This window comes from Mandrillus leucophaeus, unplaced genomic scaffold (assembly GCF_000951045.1).
Source record: "Mandrillus leucophaeus isolate KB7577 unplaced genomic scaffold, Mleu.le_1.0 Scaffold661, whole genome shotgun sequence".
In the NCBI taxonomy this organism is placed as follows: domain Eukaryota; kingdom Metazoa; phylum Chordata; class Mammalia; order Primates; family Cercopithecidae; genus Mandrillus; species Mandrillus leucophaeus.
The window spans coordinates 1,754,568-1,782,376 of record NW_012107153.1 but is presented as its reverse complement, the minus strand read 5'-3'; the positions used below and the strand labels follow the sequence as shown (position 1 = coordinate 1,782,376).

The 27,809-nt window shown below is 37.5% G+C and overlaps 1 protein-coding gene across 2 annotated transcripts in view; it reads left to right on the top strand.

Annotated features, from left to right (window-relative positions):
* Positions 1 to 27,809, top strand: part of TENM1 (teneurin transmembrane protein 1) — a 274,157-nt gene that overhangs the window by 159,163 nt on the left and 87,185 nt on the right. Inside the window, exons 15-16 of one of the 2 annotated variants that reach the window (XM_012001513.1) lie at positions 857 to 877; positions 6,106 to 6,338. In XM_012001513.1, the coding sequence (XP_011856903.1) occupies positions 857 to 877; positions 6,106 to 6,338 (254 nt within the window). The remainder of the gene's footprint in view (positions 1 to 856; positions 878 to 6,105; positions 6,339 to 27,809) is intronic. The other variant, XM_012001514.1, reaches the window with a different exon arrangement.

The window sequence follows — 27,809 nt, the reverse complement described above, 5'->3', positions numbered from 1 at the left end:
AAAGTATTCTCCTTCTTCTGGCCCAACAATCCTCTATCGCCTACCCCAGTTGCCCCTTAGAGCATGGATGGCTGGAAGACACAAATCCCTAATAGTTGATGTACAATGTGTTTTATTGAAGTTGTTTTGATCAGCAGTTTTGATGTCAGGGATATTCTGTCATGGTCTAAAAGAAAACTCTTACAGTTTCAACTTGTTAAGGAGCTTTTTAATATTGCTAAGGAATTTGCACAACAGATGTTCCTATCTTATCTCTGAGATCAGATAAGTAGCTTAGGGTTAGTGTTGGGATGTCTGTCTGTACACACAACTTGATAATAAAACAGTGATTTTACACTTTGATAGAGTGCTTATGGCTATCAAACCAAAGCCTAAAATGGTTAGTCCCTCTGCCGTGGCTGCTTCTTCAACCCTTAGCTCAATGGTTCCTAAATTTTATTTTGCATCAGAATTGCCAGCCAACTTTGTTAAAAATAAAATTTCCAGGCCCCACCTCCACCCAAGATTCTGATTCAATAGGGCTAGGGAGAACCCTAGGAAGTGCACAAGTGCAAGAATCCAAGTGATTCTGATGCAGATGGCCCAGAGAGAACCTTTTGAAAAATCTGCCTTAGAACTTTGCACATCCACCAAGCAAAATATACAATCGCCTTGACACCATCTTAGGAGGCAAAGCCTGGAGGGATTGGATCAACTTTGGCCTGCACGCCTGACTAAATGATCCCCATAAAGTCTCTCTAAATGCCACAATCTGAGTTAGGAATTGGTGTGTCTGGTTAGGTTTGGCTTGTTCAATGATACTGATGACTCTCTGTTTGCTTTTGCTTGCCACTCGTGGATACCTTGTGCACCCTAGAAACAGAGATACCAGACATAGGTAAGCAAATCACATCAACAGCTACCTAATGTCCCCTCTTGCCTATGAGACTACCTCTTAATAATGTGTTAATAGGGAAATTTTTCTTCCTAAATAAGGTTAAAGAATAGCGTGAACATAAATTTGGAAGTTATAACTCAGGTAAGTGTCTTCCAAAAGAAGAGGGGTCCACTATGTAGGATTTGCTGGAGGATCAAAATATACTGAAAAGAAAACAATTAATAAGTGAAAGCTGACAGTTCAGTACTTCATGGGAAAGCAAGGCCTTAAGTCTCATTATGTTTCCCTAAGGTGATAACACAAATGAGTTGATAAGTTCAAATAGATTTGATGTTTTCAAATTGCAGGTAGAGAGAGAGGTAATACAGCAATCTCCCTAGATCCAGAAATATAGTTGTCAAGTGTATTAAGAGACAGTGATCATGATGACCTTCTTTAATATGATTTTTTTCTTTTATTTGACCTCACTGTTTCTATTTTTTTCCACCAAAAAGAAGTAATAGGAAAACCTTAAAATGACCATTTACAGACAATGGCACATAGCTCTGAAATTAATCAGAATGAATATTTCTATTCAATGTGTTTATGCATTACACTTGTCAGAACTGTTCTAAATTACCTGAAATTGCAAAGGAGAAAATTGAATTTGTTCACTTCTGAATGCCAATTGTCATCAAAATGGCACTGATGGGGTTTCTAATCTGGATTTCATTTGGGCAATGCCACTTCCTAAATGCCAGTACAGAAGATCAGCCTTGCTACTTTGGCATAACTGATTCCTTAAGCAAATTAAGTTGGTTGTCAAATTGCTTACTGGTAAAGTGTTGCACAGTATTAATTATAAACATTAATTGCCCATTTAACAATCTATGTGATTTTAACTAGCATGAATGAAGTGATCTTTGCTAAGTTGAAGGGCATTGCTTGAATGTAAAACTAACCAAAAGGTGACAGTAAGCCTAACACCCAAGTTGTAAAAGAAACTTCACATATCTCAAATTGCAATTTGCATTGAGACACAAGGGATTAAAGCAAATTGGAATATAGTCCAGTGGTTTTTTCTTTCTCAGGTATGGCTTGTTTTCAGAAAGTAGAAAGAAATCAACCTAAAAAGAACTAAAGTACACTTGAGAAATGGCATAAAACGGCAAGTTACATATTGATAGGAGGGACCTTCCTGACTGCTGGCTATCAAGAAAATAACATTGATTAGATTTGACTTCGGTATGTTGGGCTATTCTATTTTCTAAAGGCTAGTACACAAAGTTTAAGAACAGTCTGGCTGAGCAAAATAGGACATGTTGCTCATTAGAAGGCAGGAACACTGATTTGTTTTGCTGCCTTCAGAGCAAGAGTATTCTGATGGTATTTTGCACACAAAATCACATATAATCTAGTCTAATCTTGGTCCAGGCCCAAACTTGTTAGTGACCCCGGACAAGCTCCCTATGTGTCTGGGTTTCCCCGGCTGAGATTTGAGGAGATTGCTAATTTTAACTTTCCTCACAGGCACATTGGGGGTATTCAATAATGAATGAATGTACTGCATTCCAAAGTGCTTTTGTGCAAATGCATTTCTCTTGGCGAAATAGCCTATGGATTCTTCCTAAACAAAGCATGATTAATCTGGCTGAATTGAAACTCCACAAACTGGCTATCAAAGTATTGTAGTTGTTTCAGAGAAGGGTTGTGACCCCTTCTTTTTTCTAGAAAGATCTGAGCGCATTGGAAAAATTTTATTCTGAAGGCAAAAATTTAACTATATATGTAAAGACTTTTACTCAAACCCCTATTGAAGCAGTTTTTCCCACAGAGATGCCTTGTCTGGTATGGCTGCCAAATCAATTCTAGGGTTTGTTGGGGCCCTTCATAGTTTATTTACAGCACCCGTTATCGTGGTTCCAGGGTTGGAAGTGTCCCTGGAATCTACTGGATTCTCTTACTTGATGAAGGTAAGTAGGAAAAAATGAAATATTCCAATTGAACGTATTTTTTTCCAATTAAAACTATAAACAGTCTCAAATTAGTATTTGCCAGCCTGATTATTATTAACATACATAAATATGCTTGGAGGGCAAATATAATTACAAATACAATTAATAACATTCCGGTCCTTAAAGATATCTTGATTGTTCTGACTACCCTATCCCCTCCATTTTGCCTAAGTAGCAAGGCCTGAACTCTTTTATGTCTTAGTTTTATATCCTGCAGTTCAGTTTAGTTTAGCATTTACTAAGCACGAATCCTGTCAGGCCCTCTGTTGGCACTGAGAATAGAGAGATGAATATGGTTCCTGCCTGCAAAGAGCTCACAGTGTAGTTGGAGAGAAAGATATGTTAGGGAAAAAAAAAAAAAAACAGTGCTTACACCCAGCACCAAGATCTTGGTTTCTAATACCATTCTCCAATAAAGGGAACCAGGGGGGGGTCTTTGGAGAAATGGCTGATTCTAGGATTGGGGCAGGGGGTATAGCAGATGAGCCCAGAGCATCTTATAGTGCCAGAAAGTAAGGAAGGGCTAAAAAAAAAATCCCTCATTGATGAGGATATGGCAAAGGGACACATGAGTCAACAAAAAGAGCTCCCAATGGCTAAAGCTGGAATAACTTGAGCAACAAAATAAAGTAGCATTGGATTGAATGCAAAGTATAAAATAAATATCCCTTAGTCCATACTGACATAAATAAATGGTTGAATTAATAATACATGGAGACGAGATAAAGCTCCCATTTAGAAGAGTTCCAAACAATTTATGTAGATACTCCACTCTCAAGAAGGTGGAGCATAACTCTCTACTCCGTAAGTGTTGGCTACGCATAGTTACTTCCTTCCAAAGAGTAAAGTGTGGAAAGTAAGGGAGAAAGAGTATCTTTACAGTGAAGAAATCTGACAAACATTATTTCAGCCAGGAGATCAAGGTCAAACCCATTAGTGTACATCATGTTGGTAGTATGTACCCTTGATATAATTTGAGCAGGATGGCACTTTATTACCTCTGTGATCGTCCTCCCAAAAGCCTATCATCCCTGTCTAACTATAAGAAAAAACAATCAGACACGTTTCAGTCAAGGGTATTCTACAAAATACCTGACCAGTACTCCTCAAAACTGTTAAGGTCATCAAAAGCAAGAAAAGTCTGAGAAACTGTCACAGCACAGAAGAGCCTAAGAAGACATGACGACTAAATATAATTTGTTATCGTGGATGGGATCCTGGAACAGAAAAACATTAGGTAAAAACTAAGGAAATCTAATAAGTATGGACTTCATTTAATAAGTTTTAAAACTAATGCTAATACCATATGATAGGTGCTGCTAAGACACAAGTCCCTCCTCTTTACTAATTTCTTTCCCTCTGTTTCTCCTGTTATAACACTTGGACTCATGGTAGTCATATCCTGTCTACTTATCTGTCTCTCCCACTAGACTGTGAGTTTCATAAAGAAAGAAACCGTGTGTATCTTGCACACAAGTAGGTCTCTAGAACATAGCACAGTTCTTGGATACATTGTATGCACTTAGTAAATGATTTTTAATGAATTAGTAAACAAATACACAATACTGCAATGGTACCAAGGAAGTAGTTCAGATGAGAGATAATGAGGCCTTAGAGTAATAATGGCAGAGATAAAAAGAAGTGAGCAGACTGGAGAAGAATTTAGAAAGTAGAATTTAAAAACCACCTTTCACTGGATGTGGGAAATGGTGGAAAGAAGGAGGTAGAAAAGAATGGCTTCTGGTTTCTGGCTTTGACAACTGGGTGCTAGGCAGAGGTATGGGCAATGAGCATATCAGAGATAAACAAGACAAGATTGCTCTCCACCAAGCTTTATTGCAACAGGCAGGGCAGGAGAGGGAGATGCAAACAACACGTAAACAAATAATTTAATATGATATGTAATCCCCAGAATAGAGGTAAGATAATGCAAATAACCCAGACTGGAGAAGGGAAGACTGGGAAAGTTTCCTTCAGGACATGATGCCCAAATAAAGCTTCAAAAGGCATGTGAGAATGAACTAAGAGAGGAAAGGCTTGGCTAACACACCAAGAAACATGAAAAAGTTTTTAAAGATGGAAGCCAAATGATCAGAATAACTCTGCAGGCAGCATGGAAAAAAATGATTTAAGATTTCAAAAACACATCCTACATGTCGATCTATAGAAAATATTCCAGGCCAGAGATGATGAAAGATAGGACTAATGTAATGGCATAGGGATGGAAGATGAGCATGTTTCTGAAAGTTAGTTTACAGATACAATTGCATGTGGAGAGCAAAAGAGGGATTAGGGATGACTTCCACATTTGGGATTTGGATGATGTCAATATTACACGAACCTTAGGTTCAAGTAAAATGTCTCCAAAACTAAGGTTATTGTAGTCATTGAAAAACTGAAATTAGGAAGAATCAAAATAATAAACAAACTCAGCCATCTATACAGATAAAAATAACTTGAGATTCCATGTGAATATGTAATAGAAAAGTTTTAAGAATGCCAAAATCCAAACAAAGTAACTTTAGCGTCACTTTTAGGAGGTATAACTATGTGATTACACAATCATATGATTGCCATTATAACTTTAAAAAGGTTAAATATAACCAGTTCCATTATGTCCTGAAAGAACAAAAAACAGATTAGAAAAGTGTGGTAGTCAATTGAAAAAGGGAAGCTTGCAAAGAAGTTTGGCAGTATATCTCCAACACGATCCTCCCTTAGTGACACTCCTTGAGCTTTGGACATGCCTTTCAATTGACAACTGGGGCCTGGGAGGATGTATTGTCCGCAAGTGAGGCAGGAAGCCCAAGAGAGAGGAAGTCGGTTTATGAGGGATGGGGAAAGCAGGAAAAGAAAGTAACTTCTGTTTTGGATATGTTGAGTTTAAGGTGACTGAGGCACCCAGAAGTCATCTAGTAGGTAATTGGATAACAGTATGGATAATAAGAGAAAAATTATTTCCTGAGATTTCCTGTATTCTGTTTCTTTCTACCCCCAAATGGATGGTATTGGAATGTCAGCATCATTATAGGTTAGCAGTACACATTCGATTTGTTTCATACTTAGATCCACTATTAGAAAAACAGAGAAGTATCCTTCTCCTTGATACTTAAGAAGGAAGATAAATGAATTCACTCATCTATCAAAAGATTTTTCCATTTGTGACAAAAGGCTGAGCCCAGGGGGTTCATGTTGAAAAATTGCCTTGAATAACTTTACTTTTCTCTTCCTTAGCACAAGTCCTGCTCACAAATACTATCTGGCTATGGACCCTGTGTCTGAGTCACTCTATCTATCAGACACCAATACTCGCAAAGTCTACAAGTTGAAATCTCTTGTGGAGACGAAAGATCTGTCCAAGAATTTTGAAGTGGTGGCAGGAACTGGTGATCAGTGCCTTCCCTTTGACCAGAGTCATTGTGGAGATGGTGGGAGAGCATCGGAAGCTTCACTGAATAGCCCTCGAGGTAAAATATATATATACACACACACACACACACACACACACACACACACACACCCTTGTGTCATCTAAAGATTTTATTTGACTTTATAAAATCCTGAGACTGTTGCCACACTTTAGCCCATCCACTAATCTCAATATTTTGCCTCTGAGAGTCAAAATACTGAAGTCTGTCCCAGTAGACACATCCAAGGCACATAATGCATTTTTAGCCAATATACATTAGTATGGTTATAACTGTTATTAAAAGAATGAAATGCTTCCTTTTCTAGTTGATAAATATTAGCCAGAACCCTCAGAGTGCCTCCCTGGCACCCCAACCCACCCCAGAGTTACCTCCTGGAAACTCCCTACAGTCCAGCAACTAAAGGGTTAACCTGACCCAGCAGAGAACCTGCAGGCCCCTGCTTTGGCTCTTCAGCCTGCATTGCTTGGGATAAGGTCTGTGCCTATCTTCCACCACTGTTAAGTATATTGAATATCTCACAGACCCTAAACGTTCCTGACTTTTGCTTAACAAAATTATGAATCTTCAATGAACTTTTCTTCCATTAATTTATCTGAATCATTCTGGAAATTACTTATATTTTCAGTTGATATTGCCTCTAGAATAACAAATTTCAATTTTTTTCTGTTGCCTTCTGTGGGAGTTTGGCCTTATTTTTATTTGTCCTAAATTTACTTCTCAGTCTTCAAGGACCAACCTTCAATTTAATTGCCTAGAATCTAGTGAGCAAATCTGTGTCTCCCAATTAACCTCTGGATTTTCTGGATTGAATCATATGCCAATCAGGCCACAAAGTTGAAGGATAGTCAACTTTTAAGTCTGTCATCATGTATCATTGACCCTGCCATCTTAATTATTTAACTGCTCTTCTCAGTTCCGTCTCCAAGATGTGTGTGTGTGTGTGTGTGTGTGTGTGTGTGTGTGTGTGTGTGTCTGCACGCATGCATACATGCGTGCATTTATGTTAGTGATTTTTAGAAATTATTCATTTTACTTGGCTTACAAAGCCAGTGTTTTCTTAGTTATTATACAAATAATACAAACATTTGTTGCAGAAAAATTAGAAAAGGGAGAACAAAAAAAATTTAATTAAAATCACCCATAAGTCTACCACTGTAGGCTTATATAGAAAACCACTGTTAACATTTTAGTATTTATCCTTCTAGACTTTTTCAATGCATATCAGATATTTTAATTCTCTAAGAGTAGAATCATATTATACAATGCTGTTCTGTAACCTGTTTTACACACAATGTATTATGAACATCTTTCCACGCCAATAAATGTAGTGAGATCAGTGTGTTTAATTTATTAGATGGTCGCTTATTACTTTAAATTTTAAGAGGTTACTCTTTAACCATTTGACATTTGCTATATTGGGATTGAATTCCTACTTGTATCACAGTTTAAAGCCTTCACTTTCTTCAAGGCCTTTGTCTTTTATAAAGCCCCTCTGGCTAACCCCATACCATTAAATCTGAATTTATTTAACAGTGTCTACACTACACAATTAGCACTTGATTTTATTTTGCCTTCTTTTGCTTCCAGTGCTTTCATGAATGGGAGATTTTTTCTACTGAAATAAGTTGCTTGAGATGGGAAACCACATCTAATATTTTGGAATCTTCCCCACTTCCCCACCAACTTCTAGCATAGTGTGGGACCCACTACACATACTTATTGTGTAATTGATCAATTAAGTAACTCTTATCTACGCCAGGAATTCCTAAAAGGAATTTCAATGGTGTTTACAGGGAGTGATTTATTTTCCCTAAGGGAACACCAGCCACCCCCCCTCCAAGTATTATGGTAAATTTTTTCTTTATTTCTCTGTGCCAGCTCTTTCCTTATACATAGTGGGTCCACAATATATATTTAATGAATGAATAAATAACTCGGGTGCAACATATGATCAGCTCATCTTTCAAGAAAATACGTTAGGCTGAGTCTCACCTTTTACACAGGTTTAAAATTCTTGAGGGTATTATAAAGATTTCTGCATAAAAAGTATAGAGGAATCAAGCTTGTATTGTGCCTTAAATTGACATCCTCCTGAGTTGCTGCTAGTTTGAAAACCACTCACCTCAACTACCACATTCAACCTGCCACGTAGAGAATGAATATTTCAGCTTTTCCAAATAAAGCAAATAATTGGTTCACTTCAGCTTTTTTTTTTCTTGGAAAGCAGCAATAATAAAGTGCTGATGAACAGGATTTACATGAATTCTTGAAGCATCAGTAATGAGAGTGCTGAAATTTATGTATCTATTAAAGCTAATATTAAACTAAGTTTTTCTTCTTGTCATAGCCACTACTACATTTTCCTTTGGCTTGATTTACTCATGTTTCTATCCAAGAGCTTCCTTTGCCATAATCTGGTACACTTCATTCATTCCAAAGCAATAAGGAGCCCTGAGAACATCTAGCCCAGACTTCAGACAGCTAAATGTCTAATCCATCCGGGACAGCTTACACATAATGTTCCTGAAGCTGGTGTTGTCAACATCTGCTTTGATCCAGTGAGTGAACTAGAATGCTTAAAGGAGTGGGATGTGTGGCTCACACTAGGTAGCCACCACACCTCCTTCAACCATGCTAACAATGTTTGAAGACCCTGTTAGTGATCCTTATAATAACTCAGATGGTAGAACCTATGTCCAGCCATCAGTTGCTCTGAAAATGCTGGTCAGAACACTTAGGTGCCTAGCTATGGCACGTATCTCCATGCTGAATATAGTCAGCACTCACCTTTGTCAGTGAATTAGAAGTGAGATTCTCTTTAAATGAAATGCTGCAGGGCGATTTCATAGACTTCCATAAAAGGAAAAATCATGCAAAAAGTTATTACAGTGTACAAAATGAGAGGAAAGTATTGCTAATTGCTCATTTCATCTTTGAGGTTCTCCTACAGATTCTTTGTCTTTCAGGAAGGCCCAATTTGTTTGTTTTTTGCTTTAAAATGACCCTGTACATCAGCTCCCTCTTCCTTCCACTTAGTAGACAGCAAACGTTTAATGGATTTCTTTAAGGAGAGGTTTGATTTTTCCCTCCACCTAGAAGCTAATAAAAAAAAAGCTGTAGATCAGTAGAAAATGGAAATGTACATCTAGGGAGCACCATTTCTAGGTTAGAGAAGAGAGCTTGCTCTAAGACTTTAACAAGCAACATATTGCAATTATAGGAAGGCTCCCCAACATGTCCTTAATTATACAAGGTAACGCAAATAAATGTTAATCTGTACGACAGCTAATTTACTCTCTAAATCTATTCTAAAAATAGGATGAAATAAAATTTGCTTTTGAGATCATTCATTCTAAATTCGGAGTAAATTATCCAGTGGGGTTAAAAACCAGTCAGCAAAAGGTAACAGGTCAGAAGCCATGGGATTTTTTTGTTTTGGTTTGGTTTTTGTTTTGTTTTTGGTTTGTTTGTTTGTGTTTTTTTGTTTTGTTTTGTTTTGTTTAGCAATGGCAGCAAGTTTTGGTAAATACCAGGTGAGGGAGCCTGGACTTTCGTTTTCAATACATGTAATGCCCATGTTTTCTTTCAATGACTGTGCAAGTCACTGTACCTCACTGTGGTTTCATTTAGCTGAACACTAAGATAGACAGGCTGAATGGTGCCAATGACTAATTTTATGACGTTGGGCATTTAAACACTGGGTCCTGAAATTCCTCAGTTGTAAACTGAAGGGCTCAGGATGATCTGCCTTTCAACTCTAATGTATTAAAATAACTGTAACTATAACTTGCTCAGTGCCTACTGTGTGCCATACGCTGTGCTAGATATTTTACACACAGTTTCTCTGATCTTCACAACAATGCATGATGTAAATAGTATTATTCCCATTGTACAGAAGAGGAAATAGAAAATCAGACAGGTTAAGAAATTCACCCGGACATACCTGCACATGTACCACTAAACCTAAAATAAAAGTTATTTTTTAAAAAAGAAATTTACCCAGTATCACACAGTTTACAGATAACAACACTGGAATTCAAACCAGGTCTGCCTGACTCCGAAAAACCCATGATGCCTTTTTTTTGTTTTTTTTTGAGTCAAAGTCTCGCTGTCACCCAGGCTGGCATGCAGTGGCACGATCTCGGCTCACTGCAACCTCTGCCTCCCAGGTTCAAGCGATTCTCCTGCCTCAGCCTCCTGAGTAGCTGGGATTACAGGAAGGGGCCACCACGCCTGGCTAATTTTTGTATTTTTAGTAGAGACAGGGTTTCACCGTGTTGCTCAGGCTGGTCTTGAACTCCTGACCTCGTGATCCACCCACCTCGGCCACGCTTTACTTCACCATACCACACTGTCTGCCTTTCTGCTAAAATCCATGATCTCTGGGAAGGTTGGAAATATTAGGAAAAAAATGCTTTTCAATCTGAGGACATGTATTCAATGGGAACAAAATATTTTTATTTATAAGATAAATAACTTTTAGTCTAGTTTCCTTTTCCTATTAAAACAATTTCTCAGATTTGTCTGACCTAGTAGTGTACCCATAGTGCACTACATAGATAGCATTTACGTACTCTGTAAATGTAATTATTCAAATAAATCTCCAGGAAACCTTGTCACTTCTCTTTGGAAGATTCTGTAATTAGAAACTTCACCAAATTTTCCTTAAGGGACACAGGCAGGAAACCTTCATTTTATTAAATTTCTTGACTACAGTAGTAACTACAAATTTTGTTTGAAAGAAAAATGGAAATGGAAGCATCGCCAAATAGAATTTCATATGATAGCCCCTGGGTACTTCTCCTGGGAGGAAGTCTTTATCTGATCCAGTTCTATGCACTTTGATCTGAATCCCAGTAAAGAGAAACATTTGCCATTTTACTCATCAATACTTCAACGTAATGGGACAAAGAAAAAAAGTTTAGAAAAGAGTTTGACAGAGTACTAATCCCTGGCATTGTATATGAGTTTGAATTGACTTTGAAAGATGCTTTTAAAACATGCATGGATGATGTAGTTGAAACTTAGGTTCCATTTATTATTTTTACTGCAACTTTCTTTAATTCTACAGAGAACCCAAACTAATGAGTCATGTAATAGATGACCAAGTACTTAAGCAGAATGTGAAATGGTACTAGGTGGGGATATAAAATAAAATTTGTGACAAGCTGGATGCATTTATTTTTTTAAGTACATACAGAGGGTGAAGGAGTGACTGGACAGGATGAAATTAATCAATGACTTAATTAGGTTCTCTTGGACCTTACCAAGGGTTATATCTCTATTTTCATATACATCTTCAGGCAAACTGACCTCAGAACTCAGCAGGAGCAGAACTTAGGCAATATCCAGACAAGTGCAAACAGTCTCTGAGCTGTTCCATAGGAAGGAAGTGATCCTTAAATCTTGACGGCTTCCAAAAGTGTTTTTAGGGTATACATGACACTAACCTTACAGGATTCATCTTAACTTTATTGTAAATTAAGAAATCTGGGAATAATAAAGTCTAGACACAAACAATCTGTTTTTGTCCCTATCCAGATCTAGTTGAAGCGCATCCTGAAGCCCTACTCATTCTCCTGTCATCTGCATGCTATTGTGAAAAGTTATATTTGGGGTTAATGGAAAGATGCTAAGATTATAATCGGTGACTTTTTGTTGATGTCACTGGTGTCTATGCGGGAGAGAGTGTAGTAAAGAAACAGGCATAGAATGTTCTTTTGGTTCTTCTGTTCAATGGAAGTGGTATGGTTTTTCCTAAATTCCTTTAGCATATGATCCATCTTGGTAACAAAGTCATTTGGATCGACACTAGGGACAGCCCTCAACAAAATTACGGGTAAGCCATAGCATGGATGAAAAGAATGGTATATTTAAGAAACTGCAAATAATTCCATATTCTTAGAGTAAGAATATTGGAGAGTAATAGGAAAGGGGGGCAGAAGCAATAAAAGGAAGTTTGAATTTTATCCTATAGGGAAAGGATTTGAAGTAGGAGAGATGTCCACCTTATGCATGCATTTTTGATAATGTTGGTGACAGGGTAATAAATGCACTGGAGCAAAACTGGGGCAAAGAAATGACAGGGAGTACTTACTCATCTGTATAAGATTGGCAATGGAAGGGGATCTAATGAAGGAAACAGAGCAGAAACCTTCAGAAAAAATGGTGGTGGACCAAAAGAGCGCACTGTCCAAGAAGCCAGAGAGTAGTTAATTTCAAGGAGGTGTGAAAAACAGCATCGAATGTCACACATTCGTAGCTATTGCATTAGGCAATGAGGAGTTCATTGGTGACCCTGCCATTGGTGGTTTGGATGGCGGTAGAGGTGGAAGCCAGATTTTTGTCATTTGATGAGCCCATGAAAGATGAGAAAATAAATATCACTGGTAAAGATCACTCTTCTGAGAAGCTTGAATGTGAGAGATGGGGAGTGATAAATTGTGGGAGGCCAATGAGCTCAGGAAGCCTTTTTCTATAAGGGGAGATGTGGCGATGTTTATCAGTCAATGGAAAGATAAAGAAGACAGGGAATAAATCAAAGCATGCAGGAAACTGGAAGGAAGTAGGCCTAGAATAGGAAGGGAGACTGAAGCAGTTATGTGTAGGGTATAGGGATGAGGATAAGTTTGTAGGTAGGAGAAGCTAGAAGAGTGATGATTCTTCATCCTGATAGTCTCAGTGTTCTCAGAGAAGTGGATCTGTTCTGCTGAAAATGAGGGTGTAAGTGTGAAAGGTTTGGGAGAGGTACTTACTGAAGTCTTTCTTCTGGGTAAGACATTATTCTACCACCCACGGCCAAATTCCTAGCCTAGTTTCAAGACATTTCTTATGAGAATTTTACTCCAACAACCTTGTTTGAGAATCAGAAACATCTTGAAAAAAATATGTTTGATAAAGCCTTAAAATTCAGGCAAAATATTTGTTCTTTATCCCTCAATGTTCTTGTGCTGTTTTCATTTAGGGGGCTTTCTGTCTCTAATGCTGTTACTGGTCTCTCAGCTTACTGTAACCTTAACAGAAGAGTTTAGTGCCTATTATGCATCCAGAATTAGAGCTTAACCTGGTTTTAATGCACAATTCATGTAATGCATCTGCTTAGGGTAGTCAAAAGATTTTGGCCTTAGATTATGTCAGCAATTGGAACTTGAGGACCTTCCGGCCTGTTCTGTTGCAATCCCAAAGCCATAAGCTGTTGGTGAGAGAAGTCAGACAAAAGGAAGGCACTTACATCTAGCCTTGGCTCATTGCCTGTCTAGTCTAGGTATCATCCATGGTTGAGAAGATCTATATTAAGTTTATTCAAATTTTATAAAGCCACGGATGCATTATTAAATGACTTTTTCTTCCGCATTTGTCTTAATTTTCATGTATGCATCAGATTCTAGCAAACACAGAGGTAATATTTTAGAGGCCAGATACCATGGTAGATAATTTTTCAGGTTTTGGAGTCAAACAGAAATGGATGCAAATCCCAGATCCAATGCTAATTAAATATGTGACCTTAGGCAAGTCACCTAACTTCCCTGAGCTTCAGGTTCCTCATCTGTAAAGTTGGAAGACCAGTAATAGTGCCTACACAACGGAGTTGTTGGATAATGTATGTAAATTGCCTAGTGTGACACCCAGCATAAAGTATGTTACTGTATTACATAACAGTATTACCTACTGTTATGATCAGTCTTGCTGTTTTGTTGCTATAGTAATAATAATTATAATAGTGACCCACATATGGAATAAGTTACTTTGGAAGGAAGGAAACATGTCCTTGTAGGTCAATCTGAGACTTGATAATTTCTAGGTAGGATGGGTGCCACAGAAGCAGCAAGAGTCAAGGTAGGATGGAATTCACATGTTGTATGTGATTTGACTAGCCAACCCCTCCTCACCTTGAGATGTAGCAATTCTAGTGTTGGTTCCTTGTACATGTTGTATTTTGGGGAGCCCCACAAGGTCCATCTAACTAAAGTAATTCCCTTAGCAGCCTACTATTTCACAGTTATATTTATTCCATAAGGATTTTCTTCAGATGTGAACTTCGTATGTAGTACAGGGAATTGTCTATGAGAGCAGCATATTAATTCTTCATTAAAACACTTTATGGGAGCCTGGAAGGAATGGAGCAGAAGATGGATATGTTTGGATTGACAAGATCACCTGAGGAAGACAAGCCTAGATGGGAACCACTGAAGGTAGCATGCGTGGAGAAGTGTGGTGCTAGGTATGTGGCAGAATAGCTGCAAAGTGGGAAGAGGTAGAGGAATAGCACTGATATACTTCACCTCTGCAGTATTGTCTAGAATGAAACTTGGACGCCTACATGCAAAGACTGACAACTTGGAATTGTGGTTCCTCTTTTTATTTAAGATCTCTAGCCAAAATAACTTTGCTTCCCTACCACAGCTCCCCAATGTCACACCTTTCTTATCTGCCTCAGCTGATGAAAAAGAAGAGTCCTCCTCACCCCTGCCAAAAAAGTGACAGAGATCATACACTAACAGGCTGCAAATCACTTAAATCATATTTTGAGTGGTGTATTATGGTAACCTATAAATAACTAATTGTGTAAAATTGCTTTAGTAGTTTCTAGATGGCAGCTTTAGTTAAAAGCACCAGAGACATTTAGAAGTTTAGAAATGGATGGCATGTAATTTGCCCTTTTACCAACCATAAAATGGTAATTAAGGAATTTGATTCACTTCTTCCTGTTAAAAGTTTTATGAGAATAGCAAGTTCCTTCTAAATACAATTTCTCTTCAGCAGAAGGTAGTATGTTTGCTTTATCAGTCTTCTCCAGCAGGGTAAGATGTTTTAATGTACAAATTCTTCAGAAGTTAATTAGGACATTTCTTTCCATACAAAATGTTTGTTTTTAAGATTCTAAAACATAAAGCTGTATTAGAGTTGAACTTTGATCATGGCTCCATATTTCTCCACCATCAATACAAGATGGTCCAGTAATTTCACAATTACCAAATGCATGGAGCTGACTATAAAATTAAAGAAATTGGGAAGTCATTTCCTGGTGAGTATAGCATGCTTTGCTGATTTTTGAAGAAATCTGAAGTCTACAGTGTGTTGACTTCCCAGGGAATGCAGAATATTCACTCCACACCAGCGGAGTCATAAAAGATCATTTTAGCTTCATTGATCCTCCAGAAATACTGGATAAATTAGTAGTTGTACAGTGTAAAATTCAAACAACATGAAGCAAACTAAGATTTCTTTGGAAATCCATGAATTTAACACTGTCACAGGCTAAAACACAGCTGGAAATAGAGTAAGGACGTTCATTTTTTTATTTTATAATTGAACAATTGATTGCATTTTTGGCCACTTCAGCCCAGGGCTTATAGATGTCACTACTCAGGGCACTTACAAACAGCATCATTAATGACATAAGTTAAATGCAACATAAAGACAGCTTCTGGGTTTTTTTGTTTAAAAAAGAAAAAAAAAAACAGGAGTGACTCATAGTCAGGTGCTTTTTGTTTTGTTTTGTTTTGTTTTAACGTCAAGCATATGTTTAAAAGTTAACTAAGCTGGACAGATCTAAGCAGAAATAGGGGATGTTTGAAATGTCTCCTCTTCATCCCATCTTTCAGTGATTCCCTGGCTAACACTGAGCCCCTTGCAGCAGCCCTCAGCCTATGTCTCCTAGATAGAAATCCACCTTTTTGTCTCCTCTCTTCCCTAATCAGAACTGGGTGGATATAAGTGGCATACTAAAGGGGGATAGGACAGTAGTAGGAGTATTTTATCACTGACGTTATTTAGAATTTCCAGCGAATGTTGATTGCTAAAACAGACCTACTATTCACCAGGTTTATTATTGTTTTTTAAGATTTCAACAGAAAATGCACTTCCCCTTACTCTCTATACCCAGAACCAACCACTCCCACCCGCTCCCCCAAACCTTGGTACACCCCTGCAGATATAAGGAAGATATTCACAAAATAACATTCAGTGAAAAGTTCAGGACGCAAAGCTGTATGTACTGTATGCTGCCTCATCTGTAAGGGTATAAAGATAATATGTAAATTATATGTTATATAATATATATTACTATATATTATATATTTATATATAGAGAGAGAAAGTTTGAAAGGGAGTATATGTAAATGTTAGCAATGATAATTGCTACTAAGAGCATAAGAAATTATAAGTGACTTTTATTTTCTTCTCTTTAATTTTCTGAGCATTTATTATAATTCAACAAAAGACCAGATATTATTTTTTGAGTTGATGATGTCTAGTTATTAAATAAAATGCAACTTTTGTATTTTTCTTAAAATACATGTATGTTATTTTCTCACACACACACCCTGTCTTGTCCGATGGCCCGATTTCTGAGGACTCAGCTCTCTGTTTTCATAGATGACAGCTCTCCAAGAAGGAGTGTCATAGTACTGATGGTTGACAATGGGTTACTCCCACCTGAGCATGTTACAGGAGACCTGCTGAAGGGGTAATACCATAAGTCATGGAAGAAACCTAAATGGAAGACCTTGAAGGAATCCTGGCAGGCCAGTAGTAAAAGATCTTTAGATTACATTTATTATTTTTTTTAAAAGAGTAGCAGAAAGAAGAAAAATTTAAAAGGCCCACAATTCCCCCATCTAGATAAGCGCTATTGACATTGAAACATAAAAATGTAAAAGTAATAAATGTCTATGGTTTGATAGTTCTAACTATATAGAAAGATACAAAACAAATTTCAGGCTTCTTTGCCACAAACCCACATACCCAGGTCTCTCCCTGTAAAGATAACCAATTTTAACAGGCTTTTGAGATTCCTTCCGGACCTGTATATATATTTTTCCCTTACGTAAAAGGAAACCATACCATATAGATTACTCCTCACCCTGATTCTTTTATTTCATAATATGTCTTGAAGATCTTTCCATAAAAGCAGGTACATATCTACCTCTTTGTTTTTAAGAGCTGCACGATATTATAACGTATGGATACACCATAATATATTAAGCCAGTTGCCTCTTCATATACTTCTTGCTTGTTTTTAATCTTTTATTATTACAGTGCTGCAATGAATAACCTGGTTCATATATTTTGGAGCGCTTTTGTGAGTACATACATAGGGTTAATTTGTAGCAGTAGTAGATATTGCCAAATTGTCCTCCCAAAAGATTGAACACATTTACAATCTTACTAATAGTGTATCAGAGTGCCAGTTTGCAATACCCTCAGCAGCTCTCAATATAAACCTCCTAATGTATGCCCATCTGATCAGCAGGAAATGGTGTCTTGTAGCTTGTAACTTTAATTTCCATTCCTTTAATTATCAATGAATTTGAGTCTCATTTCATATCTGTTGTGACCATTTGTATTTCTTTTTTAGTAAATTCACTTTCATATCCTCTTCCAGTTTTTCTACTGAGCTGTTGTCCTTTCTGTTCTGGAAATTAAGAAGAACATCCCTTTGTGTTTCATATGTGTTCCAAATATTTTTCTGGGCTTGTGATTTTTCTCTCTTTTTTCTAACCCTATGGAATTTTCTAACTTCATATGGTCAGATTTATCAATATATCTTCTTAACATCTCTAGAGTTTGTGTCCAGCTGGAAAAATCTTCCTGTCATAAAGATATAATATATTTAAGGCAGGTGGGAAGACTTTTTAGTGACCCTTAAATCATACCATGTGCCTCTCCAATTTGAGCCCTGTGAAATTTGGAAAACTTAGGAAGTGTTTACAGTAGTTAAAACCAGAGACTTTGGAATAGTACAGATAAAAATGGGTTCAAATTTATTTTGAATCCGTATTTGAGCCACTGTTTTTTCATCTGTAAAATGGAAATCGTACCTACCTTCATTATGGGTTTAGAGAGGATGAAATGACACAAGATGGGTTAAACAGTGCCTGGCACAGATTAAGTACCGAATAAAGCATGATGATGAGAATGAGAATAAGTATTAAAATACTTTTTTAAGCTAGTAACTATTATTAAGTAGATTATTTTCAAGATTTGTAATAAACATTTTGTTTTCAAAATTGTTTGACTGTATTCAAATTTTCTTCTTTCAGACTTCATTTATTGTACAGACACAGCCCTAATTTAATTCTGTTTACTTGCAAAATTCATCGTTCAACTAAAGGGGAAAAATTGCAACATCAGAGAGATGAGCTAGAGGGTGCTTGACTGAAGAAAAGTGTATGGACAGTCACAAGTACACATGTGCATAAGACATGTGCTATGATATTAACTATAGTATAAAAGATAGAAACAACCTAATAATCCATTAACAGGGGGTTGGTCAAATGATGAAACATTATACAACAGTAAAAATGAATGAGCTAGATCTGCATGTGAAACTATTAATAGTCAAAAATATAATGTTGCATGGATAAAAGAGAAAATTGCAAAAGGATACGTAAGGTGTAATATAATTTACGTATTTTTATGTGGTAAAATATACATAACATAGTATTTACTATTTTATTACATGTACAGTTCTGAGGCATTAAATACATTCACATTGTTGTTTAGCCATCACTGTCATCCATCTCCTACATAAATTTTTAAAGCACAAAAACAATACTATATATTATTCATGGACATATACATATGTAGAAAATGTATAAAAACATGCATGGGAATGATACACACTAACTTCAGGACAGTAGGTACCTCTGGAGAAGGAAAAAGAGGATAGGGATAAGGAGATGGGATTGGCTATATCCATATAATTTCCTTTTTAACAAAGAGATATGTGTGGGGTGCGGTGGCTCACGCCTGTAATCCCAGCACTTTGGGAGGCCGAGATGGGCGGATCACAAGGTCAGGAGTTCAAGACCAGCCTGGCGAACATGATGAAACCCCGTCTCTACTAAAAATAAAAATTAAAAAATAATTAGCCAGGCGTGGTGGTGGGTGCCTGTAATCCCAGCTACTCAAGAGGCTGAGGCAGGAAAATCTCTTGAACCCGGGAGGTGGAGCTTGCAGTGAACCGAGATCACGCCACTGCACTCCAGCCTGGGTGACAGAGTGAGACTCCATCTCAAAAAGAAAAAAGAAAGAAAGAAAGAAAGAAATATATGAAGGAAATGATAACATCTATTAAATTTTGGTGGTGTATGCATGATGGTCTGTAGTATTATTTTCTGACTTTTCTAATCACTTGAAATATTTCCTAATTGTGAAACATTTTAAGTCAGAAGTAGGATTTAGAAATATCAGCACTTTGGGAGGCTGAGGCAGGCGGATTACTTGAGGTCAGGAGTTCGAGACCAGCCTGGCCAACACAGTGAAATCCCATCTTTACTAAAAATACAAAAATTAGCCGGGTGTGGTGGCATGTGCCTGTAATCCTAGCTACTCGGGAGGCTGAGGCAGAAGAATCACTTGAACCTGGTAGGCGGAAGTTGCAGTGAGCTGAGATCACGCCACTGCACTGCAGCCTGGGTGACAGAGTGAGACTCCATCTCAAAAAAAAAAAAGGTGGGGGGTCAGAAATCAACTTACAAATGTATACCTGACTATTTCATTTCAAAAAGTGATTTGTTTTGTTTTATTTGGTTTTAAATAAGACTTTCACTCATATAAAAATGATGGTCAAAATATTTAACATCCTGTAAGGCACAGGTACCAACATATGAGAACACACACCAGTTTTGGCCTTGGAGCAGGGTCATCAAGGACCCCTGCATTAATCCATTATTTTCTGAACAGATTGGTTTTGAGGCTCTTCCATTAGCTGTGGAGATCATCACATCAGCACCTCTAGTATGTGCCCATATGTGGAGTTTCCTAAATGGCTGACAGTGAACTTCCTGAGAGAGCCTCCGTATAATGAGTCAGCTTTATCGTTAACCAGAGAAAGTCACTGTTCCCTTGGGAGTGAGTTCTGGCCCATTTAAAGTTTCCCCCTGAGGAATCACAGGCTTAATAACTCAAATGTGAGGTTATCTTCAAGCCTCAAATATCAAAGCCTAGCGAGGAAGCCCCAGTGTTATTTGCTCTATTTTTCTTCCCGTTTCATTTACTAGCTCTTCCACTTGATTTTTCAAAAAGCTTATTAGACTGTGTTTGGGGGAAACACAATTTTCAAAAAGCTTATTAGACTACATTTGGGGGAAATAGTCTAATGGGTTTGGGGGGAAAGGAAGGAGGGTCGGTGCCCCATTTTACCTGTATTTACTCAGGAAAGGAAGCTGACTACAGTGGTAGTTTCTCTTAGTGGGCAGGAATGATTTCTCATTTTGGAAAGCATCTCTAACCCAGGGAAATTGAAGCCATAGTAATAGATTGATAGGTCTGCTTTGTCCCTCCCCAAGCCAAAATCCATCAGAGTAGCTTCTGCTAAGCTTACCTATATTGGTTTTCATAATCCTTTCCCTGTGTTCTCTTGAACAAAGTAAAATCAGAACTGCAGGCAGGCTACTACCACAGCACTATTTCATGACTTGGGGCAAGATCTCACCTTTCCAGAGTAATAAAACTGGGGGCATTTCCAGGGAGAGTGGACAGAAGAAGGGTTACTCTGAAATCTTCTGATTTTCACTTGTTATACTTGAAATTTTGAGAAACCACAGATCAACAGTTAGCACCTAAAATGTTTCTTTCTGTTGTACTTTTCTTACTAATGTTGGGCACTTTTTCCCAAGTATATCTGATCCAATTTTAACAGCATGACATTATTCAAATAATCTATTGAATGTTGAAAAAAATACTAGCCAATTTGCAAATGACCAAAACCACTTGCTTCTGCATTGACCCTAAAATGATATCTTCCTAGTTCCTGGAAATGCTGGAGATGTTTCAGTCGTTGAATTAAGGAATGAATCATTGCAGTTGTAAAAATGGCATCTGGAAGTATTTTCATACACCTCAGTTTAGTTTTGTTTTACTTCCTTTATCAGAGTCACTGCCTGTTATTAATTACTCATTTTTAAATTGTTCAAATTATGTTTCTAAAATAGACCTTAATCATCTATTTTATGAATATATAAAGTATGTTTATATATATATATATATATAGTAGTCTTGTATGGCAGGAACTATGCTAAATGCTGTAGTCAAACACCACAACCATCTCTTGTTGCAGCACAAACTTACTGGTTATCAGACAGGAATCCAGAGATGCCATTATCTTAATTAATACTTTCAATATATTTTACTGATGTCAACAAGACACTAGTGTCAATGGCCCCACCTTACTATTCGTAAGATTCCCACTGGTTTTAGCTACTCTAGCACATCCACATCATGCCCCTAGTATATCTTCTTAGAAAAAGAACCACATTCACTGAGCTTTATTGTTTTGTTAAGTTTTTCAGCAACAAATTTGAAAATCATAAGTAAACTAAGAAGATATGGTCCCTGCCCTTGAGTGGAATATTTTCTCATTGGGGAGACATGGGAGTACTCATTAGAGAAGACTAAAATACAGGATTAGGTTGCATGTATAAACTTTAAAAACCACAGGGATTCACAGACAGGAGAGCTGATTGGGGTTTGGAGAGAAAAAAAGGGGAAAAATGAGAAGAGGGAAGAAGTAGAGAAAAAGGAAGGAATCTGAAAAAGGACGGGACACAAAGATAAAAAAGAACTAGGAACTATTCTAACCTCTATTCCTGATGGGTTAAGTGAACTCCAAAAGAAATAAGAGTTCAAAGAATAAGGCAAAGGAGAGAAGGTAGGCCAGTGGAGAATAAAGAGGTGACGCTAAATGGGAAGTGAATGACTTAGCCCTTCCTGTGAGGAATAGGGTGGTCCTGAAATTGATTTGTTGAAATGGCCCGAACTCAGTATGTAAAATGCATTCTTAAGTCCAGTTGAAAACACCCCAGTTTCTTAGTTGCAGTTCACGCTTTAGATTCGCAGCTTAATGACATATTATATCTCATTCCTATCCACTTGGATTGGTATTACACATCTTTTCTAATAGGTTCAGAAGATTTCTGCCATCAGACAAGACCAGTGGAATTGTTTGATATAATTGACAAGGAAATGCCTTCATCAGGATATTTGCAAGTATTCAAGTCAGTTTGTATATTGTAATTTGGGAGGCTGGACTTGCACTGAACCTTGAAAGATAAGCAGAATTGTATTCCAGGCACAGGAAATGGTACAGCAAATCTGTAATGATGGGGAAGTTGCAGTATGTTTTAGAGCCAGTGCATAGACCAGTTTGACTGGAGAAATAGTATAGGACCCTGCACAGACTGATAATCATCATCAACATGGAGGAGATGCTGTCAGAATTATACATAGGGCTCCTGCCATCTAAGTCAAGCCATTCTGAAGCAGGTAATCAGAAACAGATAAAACACCGTATGATGCCAGAAAAATTCATCAAAAACATAAATAAGATGGGGCACGGTGGCTCACGCTTGTAATCCCAACACTTTGGGAGGTCGAGATAGGAGGATCACTTGAACCCAGGAGTTCAAGACCAGCCTGGTCACCATAGTGAGACCCCATATCTACAAAAAAAATTTTTTTGATCTGCCAGGTGTGGTAGCATGCACCTGTGGTCCCAGCTATTAGAGAGGCTGAGGGGGAATGATGTCTGGAGCCCAGGTGTTCGAGGCTGCAGTGAGTTGTGATCATGCCACTGCACTCCAGCCTGGGCGACACAGCAACACCCTATCTCTATAAATAATACTAACATCACTTGTGTTGACCTTTCAGAAAGATTTCACACATAGAAGTTATTTTATATGGTCTTTACAGTCATCCACTGACATGAGCAGCTCAGCTTTTCTACTCACCATTAGATAAAGGCAAAACCTAAGGACTGGGAGACTATTTAAATTTGTTAAAGTCACAGTCAGTCTCACAACTGAATCTTCTGGCTTCTACCCCAGGCTCTTTCCTCCACCTCTCATAGCTCTGATGAACTTGTCTGGGTATTTGAGTTTAGAGGAAAAAAGACAGGGAAATGGCCTTGGAAACTCCAATCTCAATCAAGACAAGGCTAAGAAAATCACTAGCCCCCTTTGAAGAAAACATCTAAGCATTATAAATGCCTCTCAGTGTCACATTCTTGTGCCCACAGATTGTCACACTTGTAGGGCAGAGCGTGGAAAGGTAAAAACAGTAAAAGAAGTTGTTTATCTCATTAAACAACTGCTTTGACTATTTTTTGCTTTTTGTTCCGCTATCATATTTGTACCCGTATCTGTGTGTATATGCTGTTGTTATATTCATATATTCTTGATTGAGCCCAAATCAGTTCTCCTAAATGTCTCTTGAACCTCCACTTAAAAGGTTTAAAATGTGTATTCACGCAGTGCTCATTACCCTGCCTTACCTTTTGCAAATGACTGTCTACCACTCCTGACTTTGTGAACTTCTCTTCTAGCACTAGCTTCATTAGTCAAGATGTACGGATGCAGGGAGAATTTTAAATGGGCCCTCTGTGTTGTTTTTGAATGGGCACTACATGCAAATCATTATCCTAAAGAAATTTTAATTCTTCTTGAATTACCCCACTTGTGTGAATAATAATCACTATCGGCTTAATTCCTCATATCCTGCTTTTATTGAGTATTCGGGACAAGGTATACTTAGTTTGCTTTTTATATTAGAACTTCTTGGTCATTCACAGACTTTGAGATAGACTCATTTTCCCTAGAGTGCAACAACTGCAATTAGTGTTTTGCTGGTCCATGGGCAAAAATGAACTTTCCTTCCTAGGGCTAATTGTTCACTAAGGTTCTTGTGTGGCAGTTTCCTTCCTTAAGATGACAGAGACAGTTCTTTCAAATGTATCTGAGTAGTGTCTCAGATATCATTGCTTGATGTTTGAGGAATTTCTAAAGGGGGAGATATAAAATATGCAGCACAGATTTAGTAAGCCTCATTTATCTGAGCCCATATATACTGAGCACCCTTAAATCTCAGCCTGTAGGCATCTTTTGAGCAGGAACACTAACACAAAAATAAAACAAGACATGTGCATTTAAATTTGAACTAGCACCATCTACTTACCCTAATCTCTCTTTCTCTCTCTCCACACACACACACACACACACACACATACACACACACACCAACCTCTATAAAGCAAAGAAAAATAAATCACGTTATTATCAGTGTCTGGTTTCACTGTTAAATGTTGAGACATTACCACCACCTTGACCAAGGGTCCTCCTTAGTGAGTTGCATTGCATGGAACCTCATTTATTTGATTCTGTGTATGAAAGCTTTAACCATCTTATAAAAGCTTGAAGGCTTTTACACCAATAATTTAATAGTGTAGTATTTCCCCTGAGCTAACAAACTCTTTTTAACTACTGACTTGTCTCTATGGTGAATCTAACATAGGGTGCTCTCCTACTGACAAGGATTGCATAATGCTCCATGGACTTAAATCTTATTTACAGAACACAGAAAAGCCTAAAATGTTCAAGCAGGGCCTGTGTGGTAATTTTTGACTATGATTCTAGGCTTAGAAAAGTCCCTGTCAGAAAGAATTATAGCAATAACTAGGCAATTAAGATACCACTTAGCACCACCATAATACTTAACCTTCTTCAAAGTCCTTTCATTTCATTGGCTCTTGTGAGCTTCACACCATTTTACCTTGTGTAGTAGGTAGTATATAAGTTAGGAAATCAAGACACTGAGTGGTCAAATGTATTATCCAAAGTCCTACAGCTATTCTGTAACAAAAATCAGCCTGAAAAAGTCTTGAGGCACTTCTGTTTCTTCAGAACTCCTAACATGGTAAGGTCGGAAGAGATCACAAGATCACAAACAAAGTTATGTTGACAGAACAACTGGATTTGTGTGTATGGTGGGGGGAGCGGTGTCATGAGCTATTCATTGTAGCTATCCACATGGATCACATTTGTTTGCAGTTAATTTGATCCATGGTCCTTTGTCTGTTTGCTCTTGATTGTCAACCCCACTTTTCCCATATTCTAATCATCACTAATTAATAGGGGACTGTATTCCTTTTAAAGGACTTTATACAAAGACATTGTCACTGCATCCTTTCCAAGCTCATTTCTAGAGAAATTCATATGCAGTTCTTGACCTCCTGGCATGCTTTATTTTGTTCAAGGTAGATATGTTTCAGTATAAATCATGGAAATTTAGTCCTGTAATTTAGGAAGGTTTATTGAACATTTGTGCCCAAGTGTACTGAATTATTTGAGATATAAAAACTAATTCTAAAATCCAGTTCTTGTCCTCAGGGAGCTTATTACCTAGACAGATCATGATTGGAGAATTCACAGTAACAAATAAATAAATAAATAACAGCTTCTGTGGGTTAGAAAACAGAGACCACGATGAACTGGAGTTTGCAGGGAAGGATTCATGAAAGGGAAACATCCTATAAAAGCCTTAATAGGTGAATAGGATTGGGGTTGCTGAATGTTAATACTGGAGCCAAGCTAGCAACCATGTTAAACACACACACGCACAATATCTCAATAGTTTCACAAAAAATAGTAGTTTATTTCATTCTTACATCACAATTTAATATGGGTTGCCTGGGGAGTGGAAGAATCTCTGCTCCAAGCAGTGATTCAAGGAACCAGGCTTCTTCCATCTAGTGATTCCTCAGTGCCTTAGGCCTTGGAGTCCTCTACTGGATGATCTGCATGCAGTCAGCCTACAGTGGAAGGTAGTAATCCATAGAGAAACTCAATAGACATCTCGTTAAGGATCAGACCTAGAAGTCACATACATTACTTTTGCCCACATCTAACTGGAAAGGAGGCTAAGAAACGTAATCTAACTCTGTTCTCAGAAAGAAAGAGAAACGGGATGACTTGAACACATAGCATTGTCTCTGCCATACTGAAAATGAAGGACCTTATTAATTTTAATTGATACATATAGATATATATATGGGAGCTATGTGTGATTATTTCATACATTTGTATAATTTGTAAAGATCAAATCAGTATAATTAGGGTATTCATCACCTTAAATAGTTGTCTTTTCTTTATGCTAGAAACATTCAAATTATTCTCTTCTAGTTATTTTGTGATATACAATAGATTATTGTAACCTATATCACTCTACTGATTTATCAAACACTAGTTCTTATTTCTTCTATCATAGTGCATATTTATACCCATTAATCAACCTCTCTTCATCCTCCCCTACCCTTCCCAGCCTCTGGTAACCACTAATCTACTCTCTTTTATAGCTCCCACATATCAATGAGAACATGTGATATTTGTGTTTCTGTGCTTGAGTTATTTCACTTAACATAATGACCTCTAGTTCCATCCATGTTGCTGCAAATGATAAAATTTCATTCTTTTTATGGCTGAATAATATCCTATTGTGTATATGTGCCACATTTGCTTTATCCATTCATCTATTGATGGGTACTTAGTTGATTCCATATTTTGGTTGTTGTGAATAGTGCTGCAGTAAACACGGGAGTGCAGATATCTCTTTGATATACTGATTTCCTTTATTTTCTATATATACCCAGTAGTAGTAGTGGAATTGCTAGATCATATGATAGTTCTATTTTTAGTTTTTTGAGGGACCTTCATTCCATTTTTATAGTGGCTGTACTAGTTTACATTCCCACCAACAATATATGAGGATTCCCCTTTCTCCACATCCTCACCAGCGTTCATTATTCCCTATCTTTTTTAATAAAAGCTATTTTGACCTAGGTGAGTTGATATCCCATTGCGTGGGGTCTCCTTTTTAGGTGGTAGTTCATATGATAATAGTAAAATCACCGAACTCCCCACCACATGGAAGCTCTTGAGTACTTTCTTGAAACTCATCAGCTCTGTGAAGATGAAGCCACAGAATACCTTTTAAGAATAATTCTGAAGAAGTCTAAGAGATCTATAGGAATACAAGAATTCTTAACAATTTTTGGGATGGGTCAGAGATCCTTCTGACAATCTAACAAAACCAGTGGACTCTCTCTCCCCATGATAATACCCATACACAAAACATTCTACCGATAATTTCATGGAGTTTCTGAACCTTCTTAAGCCAGTCTGTACCCCACCCCCATGGTAAAGCAATTGATAACCTCATTTAAGCTACATGGCATAGTGGTTAAGAGAATGGGCATTAAACTCAGACAAACTTGTGTTAAACTAGCATTTTCTTCCCCCCTCCAACTTTTACTTTAAGTTCAGGGGTACATGTACGGGTTTATTACATAGGTAAACATGTGTCATGGGGGTTTGTTGTGCAGATTATTTCATCACCCAGGTATTAAACCTAGTATCCATTAGTTATTTTTTCTGATCCTCTCCCTCCTCCCACCCTCCACTCTCCAATAGGCCCCAGTGTATATTGTTCCCCTCTATGTGTCTGTGTGTTCCCATCATTTAGCTCCCACTTACAAATGAGAACATGTGGTATTTAGTTTTCTGTTCCTGTATTAGTTTGTTAATGATAATGACCTCCAGCTCTATCCATGTCCCTGCAGAGAACATGATCTTATTCCTTTTTATGGATTCATAGTATTCCATGGTGTATATGTACCACATTTTCTTTATACAGTCTATCAGTGATGGGCATTTAGGTTGATTCCATATCTTT